Genomic DNA, 9,514 nt, shown 5'->3' on the forward strand with positions numbered 1-9,514 from the left:
CCCCCCCCAAACCCACCTTTCTCTCCATTCTCACGTCTCTGACTCTGTCCAGAGCCCATCAGAGTCTCCACTACAGCTCAGAGGTTGCGTGTGATTGCAAATGGGGGAATCCACTGCAGGGGAATAATACGCTTCCTCTTTTGGCATTTTTAACAGACTTATCATAACAGGATTATTTCCTCCCTGTTGCAGGACCTCCTTCTGCATCTTGTTAGAAAGGTACCTGGAAACTTATTATTCTGGCCCAGTTGATGTGAAGGATAAACTCGAGCACAATATGATCTAGTGCAGTTTTAGTCTGTCAGAAAATGCAATGCATTAGGTTATACGTTTTATGAATTTAGATTTAAGTTCCCTGTGTTGGCCCCTGACAAATCAGTTTATTTTTAAATGCTTCAGTGTCAGAAAAATGTTCACGATGTGGAAATGTTCTCTATATTTAGTGGTGATTAAAGCTTGTTTTTCCCTCTTCCGATCTTGTGCTGTTGACTGGAGAAGAAGATGCATCCGCTGAGGAACAAGTGATGGGAACATAAAGTATTTTCACTTTCTCAGAGGAATGTATCAACAAAGAAAGATGAGGGGGGGAGCTTCACTAACCTAAAGAAACAGCCCAGTGAGGAACATGAGAGGGGGATATTAGCCTTTGAGATTTGTTGCCGTAGTAGCCAGAACAATATTCCCTCCAGTGGAGGTCACGAGGTTGGGGAGGATGAAATCAAACCAGTTCCCTGCAACTCATCAGGAGGTCACAGGGTAACAGCTTAGGGGAGGCATGGTTGATGGTTGCAGAGGGTTGTTAATTCTATTATCCTTGGCCAAGAGGTCCTTGTCAGGGCTTGAAGTGGAGAAGGAGGGCGAGGAGGAGGCAGCGGCTGCATAAAAGGTAACAGGAGGTTGTGAGCTCTGACTATTTTGGCATTGAAAGTGATCACATACCACAAATATCTTTATCTCCTTGACTCATATGGACTCACAGAATCGGTGTCCTCCCTTTACCATCCCCCACTCCACTTCCTGCATTTGAAGTCGTCTCTTCAGAGTTTAGTGAGTGTTGAGTGGACTGGCAGAAACCAACTGAGTGTTTATTTACTGATTACTTCCCCAACATAGTATTTTTTTTAATTACAGATTATTTTGATTTCCACTCACCACAACATTTTTGATGTTTTTATGTAACATCCAGTATGTGTTTATCTGATGTGACATTGTCTCTGGGTAAAAAGTTCAACGACTTTTTATGAAAAATGTTACCATACTGCATTAATCTCTTATTTTTAGATGTGGGAAATGGATATGTCACAGTTGTATTAAGGCATTACCAAACGTAAAAGTTCGTATCCTGTGTATTTTTTAAAAATCCTCTTAGCAGATGATCTGCACTATTCATCAGTCAGATTTCTTAAAAGTTTTAAATATTTGTGCACCACAGTTCCGTGTGGGCTACAGAACCAGCGAAATCTTTCTTTTTATAGTTTTAGTTGCCATTGGTGGAGAATGCAAAATCTTCATATAAAAAACTACATCTTTTGTGCAACACTACGGTTAGATTTTAGAAAATATGTTGAGATATTTGTGGTGCCGTCTTCATTTTTGAAACCTAGCATCAGTGCTCCTAAAATGTAACTTTTGTCACAGCAGTTATTTCAGTGATTCTTGAGAATAGGGACAAAATGGGTTTTAATTTTCCCATAATTTTTTTTTGTTATTTCTCAACCTTATGTATGCAAATATGACAAATAATGTTTTGGAAATGTAAAGATGCTAAGGTACAGGCTCCCAGTTGCAACATTTTTAAAAAAAAATAAAAATTTTATTCGACCTGACCAAGAACACTGTCATCACCATCTGACAAAAATAAATTAAAAATCATTTTTAATGACCCTATTAGTGATATTTGTACTCATTTTGCAGACAATGCTTCTCAAAAAACAAAATAAATATTTAAAACAAAAAACAACAAAAAGTCTATCAGACGGAGTTGACACTGCATGAATGAGTTGACACAGAACTGAAGGTGATGACAAACTAGTGAGTAAAAAGAAAAACTTAATACATGTGAAGTAATGCAATTTATGTAAAATACATTAAAATGAATTAATTGCACATTTAAGTGAGATTTGACAACAATTTCACTGAAAGAGTCACAAAAACTGATGGAGTTGACATCTGACGGAGTTGACAAAAAGCCAAACTATCTCAATTTATATGATGTAATTCTGAAGGAGGCCATATTGTAGCTCATCAGGTCCATGAAATCTTTACAGTAAACTAAAATTAAGCTTTTATTTCACAAAATTTCATCAAAGTTTTGTAAATTGTCAGTTATGGGGTTGACACATCATGGTTGTGACAAAAAACTTAGGAACAAAAAGAAGAAAAAACTAAAGAATAACATAAGCTAACCGGAGCTAACTAGCCCTCTTAGCAAAGGAAGAGAAGGGAAGTGGTCATGGGGTCCTTAGAAGTTCTGGTGCCCCCCAATAATGCCTGATTTTTTTTACATTCTTTTCATTTCTGACGGTGTTGACAAAAACTAAAGACAAATTTCAATGGAGTTGGAAAATATATAAAAATTATTTTTAATTCTATGTATTGATACTTTTATAATTATTTATATGGATACTTGTGCTTAATTGTCATAATATATAATTTTTGTATTTCTTTAATTGTTTTAAACTATTATAATGTATTGAGTTCTCCTGGACAAGGGCTTTTACAGGCATCATCCACCAACTACAATGTTTAAAATAAAAAAAACATTCAGCAAATACCTGGAAAATATACATTGTTGTGCTCACATGACCCAGGTTAGTTTAGTCAGATATTTGAAAAAAATATATTTTGTGTATATTTTAATCAAATTTTGTGTTTTATCCATAGGACCTTTTTTGTCCCTATTCTCAAGAATCACTGATTTGCTAACTTTTATTTTACTTGTCTGCTTGTAAGAAAATCTTAGCTCAGCGGTCTTGCAGATGCGTGTCCTTCCAGCCCTCCAGGGCAATAAACACTGATGATATAGAGTCTTCAGATGGAGGCTCAGCCTGCTGCAGCTCTTTGTATTTATATTATCTGCTCATGTTCCTGTCCCTAAAAATAGTTTCACTGAGGCTATTGTTGGTTTCTTCAAAGCTCTTTTGATGGGTGTGAGCAGAGTAACTGCGAGAAAGAAAAGTGACTGAAATTCAAAACTCAGTAAATTTAGATTATTGATAAGGACTTTTAGAAAATCAAAAGCTGATGGTGGTATTGTGATTCACCCCACCGTCCCTGATCCGTGTTTCCAAACACATGCTCTGCACTTTAGCATCTTTAATGTGCCGTTAGCATTTTTAGTGTGGATGGCGTTTCAAAAACAGTGTCTCTCTTGAGAAAATCAGGTCCGACATTGTATGGCAACTTTGCCCTACTCCATTTTGCCTTCCTGTTATTTACTAAATGTTTCTCCCTTTCTTGTAGCCTTGATGAACCAGATGGAATATAAATAGTTTCCTTCAACATAACTTACAATGTTAACTCATAGTTAGCATCCTACTGATTTTATTTAGAATAAATGCATTCAGTAAAACTTAAATTTAAGAGTTTCAGTTTTGCAAATGTCAAAATGCCAAAGAAGAGAGGTTTTCATTTTTGCCATATTCCTATAAATGCTCACCAAATATAAAAGTACTGAGAATAAATGTGAACTTTTGAAGTTAAAATTAGGATCATCATTAAGTCTACTTTGCTACTTGTACTACTTGTAAAAGTCTTAATTTAAGGGCAGGAGATTTTTTAAAATAGAAACGCTAACATTTTGTTGTTGCTCAAGTGATTATATCGAGGTTGTAAATTGAAGGATTGCCGCTTAAACAATTTATAAAGAAAATCCCATTTTTCTTACTCTAACTAGTTCTTGATGTTAAGATGGAATGTTTATCCAAATTAAAAGCAGTCCTTTTAGGAACTTTCTTGGACACAAACATAGTTTATCTTGCCATTTTAGTGTCCATGCATACAAATTCTTGCAGGTCCATCAATTCGATTAATATCTAAAATCAATGGAAAAGTTCTCAATTTATCAGTAAGATGCTGACCGTTCACTCCGTCTCTTCGGATCTTGCCATTCAGTGTGGATTTCATTCCTCCTCATATTTTTCTGGCTCCGAACTCACAACCTTTTCCGTGTATGACTCGATCGGTTGTATTGTTATTTGTCAGCTGTTTTGCAGGAATGATGAGAAAAAAGGTTGCGACTCATCAGGGCCAAATTCTAACGCTTTTAGTAATCTAAGGACCCACATACTGGCTGTGATGCCATTGAAACAGAAAATATTCTAAATAAAGGCTTAAGATGACCTATTTATGCGAATACAGTCCTGCTACAAAACATGTCTCAGGGTTAGTTTTCTTCTACTTAAAGCACATGACTGTAATATCTTTGTTTCTTCTCTCCTGTCAGTGTGCTGTTTGTCTGATGCGGTCAGGCTGCCATGGCTCTGGTCCAGGCACTCCCTGTGAGTGACCATCCCAATCCAGGTCTTGACCTCCACCAGTGCCGGCCGCTGTCACCCTACTCCCCGTCGGACCCCTGCTCCGGTCCTTGTGGGGCCTGCAGCTCCGACGCAGCCATGGGTTCAGTCAGCAGTCTCATATCAGGCAGGACGTATCAAGAGAGGCACTGCAGGGCTGGCAGCGAATTCGCCAACAAACCACGTCGCTCCACGCCGGCCACCAGCTGCTTCCGGCTGCAGGACAAAAGCCTCCGCAGTGGGAGCTCCATGGAGCAGCTGCTGGTCAACAGCAACCACACACAGCCTCAAGCCCAGGTTCTCCCTCCGCCACTGCCCACCAAAAAGCATCCGCGACCTGGAAACTCTGCCGGCGCAGGTGGGGGTGGAATTGCTGCTGGAGCAGCCAGAGGTGGAACCAACGCAAACTTTGGATACGTAAGCGAAGAGGCTGTTGTCGGAGACTGGAACGACAACCTGGTGCTGACCGTCGCCAGTCCCTGCAGCGACCCGGAGGACCAAAAGGACAACGGGACCGTGAACGGCAACATCGGCGGGCCTCCTCCCAAACTCGTCCCCGTGTCTGGACAGCTGGAGAAGGTGAGGAGATGATGAGATATTTGGATTCAACAAAGGTCAAACTGTTTTTAGTTAGTTTTTTTTTATCTGTTGAAAGGAAATTTCCACAAATTAAACTGAATGAAATATGAGTTGCTTAATGTATTTAGTAACCAGCCTTAAAAAAAACAATACTGCACTATGCTTCAAAAATAAGTAGTTTTTTTCTTTTCTCTTTTCATCTAAAAAAACTCCACTTTTGATTTATCTGCAGATTTCTGGTGTTTCCACTTGATCTTTATCAGACTGCTGACAGACAATGTTCTGCTATTAATACCACCATTTTTCAGACTTTGCAGAATATGAAACATAATGCGAGAGGATATCTTTGATGGTCGATAACTTATAAAGAGGGGCCAGTGATGGTCTTAAATTTCCTCCATCCATACTCACTGTCCCACTGTGAAATGGTGGAGTCCAAACTCTAGAAATAGAAATGTGCAGCATATTCAGAGTGATAAACACCAAGCAGACCTAAAGTATTTCAGATTGTATTAAAAATATATTTTTTACAGAACCCTTGTAGAAACAGCACTGCTATAATCATAATGGTTATCAGGTTATGTTTAACTACGGAGCCAGGAATTTCTTGATCAATTAGAGTATTGTCATTATTGCCCTGTGCCTATGTCCGAGTTTAACATAGAGAAATCAAGAATAAATACAATAAGTAAATAAATTTTTAAAGAAATGTCATATTTACAATCTAACACATACATAAACAAGAAGAGAACTGAAAAGGTTTATTGAAAATAATTTTTTTCTTTAAGTGGAAAACTGTCATTTCTTGATTTTTTTTTCCATTCACTTCAAATATTCTGTTGAGACATTTATTTCGGTGTTTGTTCTTTGTTGTGACAGTTTTGATCCACCGCATGTCAAAACATCTTAGACCGTTACTAAGAGGAACACTGCAATGTGATGTTAAGATGGTTTTATTTTTGTCCAGACGCATTTGAAGCAAAGTGATTATATGCAAAGTGACTGATTACTGAACTGGAAATCTTTATTTGACTATCAGCATGACACTAAATCCCTCTCTGTACTGTAAGCACTGAGACCTCTGTCCTATTAAAGGACAACGTTACAGCTCAGTTACAGCTCGGGATTACGTGATCGTACACTTAATGTATTTTTTTTTCTATCTGCTTTCGCCTATCTTTAGATTCTATTCATAAAAAAGTCTGAAGTTATTTAATTAGCTCATTTCCATCGATCCGTTGAGCCAGACCAGCTCAGATGGATCAGTTGACTCACCTTGCAGATGCTTTACGATCGGTGTCAGAAATCACTTGCGTCTATCGACGTATCTAATGAACCTTAAGGAAGATCATTAAAAAATGCTTGCAGGACAGAAGAAGCTTTCTGTGTCATCTCTACTGGACCTTCACTCTCTTACTCCTTTGACCTTTAATCAAATGTCCTCTCTTCTTACTCCATCTATTTATTTACGTTGGATAATATCAGTATTAGTGAAGTCTGTAGGTAGACTATTCTGACGGCGGTACCAGGTCAGAACATACAGCAGTGCCTATTAAAGTAGTATACTCATTAAAATTTTCCATATTACATTATTGCTACAGCTTTTATGTTTGTGTTGTGTAGTGTTATTTGTTTCATCTAGATTTTCTGTAATTCTTAAGTAGCAAAACAGAAATAGGTGGGGCTAATTTTGGTTTTTGTATAAGTAATAAGTATGCATAAGTAAAGTAGCGCAGATGAGCTTTTTGTAAGTCAGAAATGATCAGTTGTTTTATTTTCTTCTCTTTCAGAACATGGAGAAAGTCTTGATTCGTCCCACGGCTTTCAAACCTGTCGTCCCCAAGAACCGTCACTCGGTGCAGTACCTGTCTCCGCGGCCAGGAGGCAGCAGTCTGTCCGAGAGCCAGGCCAGCCTGAACCTCCTGTTGCCCCTCGCCGCCCCCAACGGCACGAGCAGCACAAACAGCAACGTTGGCAGCTCCAGCTCCGAGGGGAAAACCAACTCGTGCGGAGGTCGTAACGCTCGCAGCAGCCAGTCCTGCTCCATGTCCGACTCGGGGAGGAACTCCCTCTCCAGCCTCCCCACCCACAGCAGCACAGGCTACAGTTTGGCCCCCAGCGAGGGATCCAGCTCTGGGTCTGGTTCCGGGGGCTCGGTGGAGCCGGTGTCGGCTCTGGTTCGCAACACTTCAGGGGGAAGCGGCGGCCACGGTCACAGCAATTCGGACAGCGGGCGCTCCTCCTTCAGCAAAAGCACAGGCTCGGGGTCGCTGAGCGGGCGCGGGCAGCCCCTCTCCGACAGCGGGTCCTGTGGGCACTCGCCGCCGCCTGTGGAGGGATACGAAGTGGTGGTGAAGGAGCTGGAGGAGAAGCTGAGGGAGCGAGACCTGGAGCTCCAGCAGCTCCGGGAAAACCTGGACGAGAACGAGGCGGCCATCTGCCAGGTGGGGCGCCGCCATCCCCATCGCACGAACAAAACTCGTTTAAAATATCAAATAAAGCCTTTGATGTCAACGCCGGTTCAGAAAACCGTCTCACTCGTGCCTTTTTGCGTTGGAAGGTGTATGAAGAGAAGCAGCGACGGTGTGAGAGAGAGATGGAGGAGTTGAGGCAGAGCTGTTCAGTCAAGATGAAACAGACGTCTCAGAAAGCTCAGCGAGCACAGCAGGTGCTGCAGTTACAGGTAAGTGAGACACATAGAAACATCGTATGTCTTATGCAGCGCTTTGCAAAGCTACTCTTACCCCTTTTAGTTCACGTTTTGTCACATTACAACCACAAACCTGAATGTATTTTATTAGGATTCTGCTTGCTCACCGATGATCTCTAACGACTTCAGAGACCTTAACAGAGCCGCGGGGGATTGTACGTTTTGAAGTTCTGCAACTGAAATGTGTTTTCTAAACTTCAATAGTCTACAAAATAGGCTCTTTGAAAAAAAAAAATGTCAGCTTTAAGTAACCTGACTACGTTGTCTTTTTGTCTCAGGAATTATAAACGTCACGTGATAATTTGACCTTCGCATCCAACCTGCATGTCTGCTCGTTCCCAGGTATTCCAGCTGCAGCAGGAGAAAAAGAAGCTGCAGGAGGATTTCTCATCCCTGCTGCAGGACAGAGAAACACTAGAGAGAAAGTGTGCCACCATCCAGAGGGAGCAGACGCAGCTGGGGCCCCGTCTGGAGGAGACGAAGTGGGAGGTGAGTCAGAATGTGACTTTGGAAAGGTCAGAATCGCAGCGACTCTGAGTTCGGCAGGAAACCTTTGCTATGTGTCTCTTTTTGTTAGTGTAAGGCTTTTGATGCTATTCATCAGGTTTGTCAGAAATCGGGAGAGATCTCGCTCCTGAAGCAGCAGCTGAAAGAAATCCAGTCTGAGCTCAGCCAGAAAGCGGGCGACATTGTGGTGCTCAAGGCCCAGCTCAGGGAAGCTCGCTCCGAGCTGCAAGCGAGCCAGGGCCGAACCCAGGAGGCCCAGACGGCCCTGCGGACGAGATCCCTGGAGCTGGAGGTCTGCGAGAACGAACTCCAAAGACGCAAGAGCGAAGCCGAGTTGCTGAGGGAGAAGGTCAGCCGACTGGACGACGAGTCGGGCCGGATCCGCGACACGCTGTCCAATCACAGCGGGATCGCACCCAAGAAGGGGCTCAGCGTGAGCCTGTCGTTTCAACAGGGAAGAGTTGTGATGGGAAGGGGAGGCCCCAGCCCCTGCATGTACCGTGATGGAGAGGACGGTTACCTGGTGTGGGGCGGAGAGAGCGACGAAGCCAAGGCTCAGAGGCAGAATGCAGAAACGCTAATGGGACTCAGACAGCAGGTACTTTTTTTTGGTAATTCTTTGTGGCACAGAAAAGAAAAATAGATGTAAAAAAAGTGGAATTTTCATGAATATTTTAGCAAACTGACTTTTTGATACAATTCAGTTTATTTTTAGAGCAAATGGGCCAAATTCTTAAAAAACATATATGATCACATCACAGGGTTTCCCCCAGAAAACTTGCTAAACCCAGTGCTCAGGGCGCTACGGCTGCCATCCAGCCACCCGCTGTGTTTTTGAGTTAGAAAATGTTTAGAATTGACAGGAAATTTGTAAATATAATTTCATAGTTGTGCGTTTTTGGAAGATTAATACCTAAACACCAACTATAAAGTCAATCATTAAAAACACAACTAATAAATTACCAATGCTAATCCTGGCGGGGGCACAAGTAAAACCTGGTGGCCCGCCAGGCTTATAATACACTGAGGGAAACCCTGTATCAATCCCTAATAATCCAGTTATACAGACACATTTAAATTTACACATGACAATACAACACTCCTCAGCCTGAATGCTTTTGCTGACATAGTAAAGCCTAAATAAACTATTTTTTTGTTTTGTAAATCTGTGCCTGTGCACCAACCACACCTTCCACCACTGAAA

General features: G+C 41.5%; 1 protein-coding gene across 2 annotated transcripts in view; it reads left to right on the plus strand.

Annotated features, from left to right (window-relative positions):
* LOC103476867 (leucine zipper putative tumor suppressor 2 homolog) overlaps positions 1-8,968 on the plus strand; it is a 41,947-nt gene extending 32,979 nt beyond the window's left edge. For both annotated transcript variants that reach the window (XM_017309088.1, XM_017309089.1), the window contains 5 exons: positions 4,445-5,093; positions 6,884-7,537; positions 7,654-7,776; positions 8,146-8,292; positions 8,408-8,968. In XM_017309088.1, the coding sequence (XP_017164577.1) occupies positions 4,476-5,093; positions 6,884-7,537; positions 7,654-7,776; positions 8,146-8,292; positions 8,408-8,953 (2,088 nt within the window). In that variant the 5' untranslated portion in view covers positions 4,445-4,475 and the 3' untranslated portion in view covers positions 8,954-8,968. The remainder of the gene's footprint in view (positions 1-4,444; positions 5,094-6,883; positions 7,538-7,653; positions 7,777-8,145; positions 8,293-8,407) is intronic.
* The last annotated feature ends 546 nt before the right edge of the window (positions 8,969-9,514 follow it).

Source organism: Poecilia reticulata, linkage group LG15, assembly GCF_000633615.1.
Source record: "Poecilia reticulata strain Guanapo linkage group LG15, Guppy_female_1.0+MT, whole genome shotgun sequence".
NCBI classification, from domain to species: Eukaryota; Metazoa; Chordata; class Actinopteri; order Cyprinodontiformes; family Poeciliidae; genus Poecilia; species Poecilia reticulata.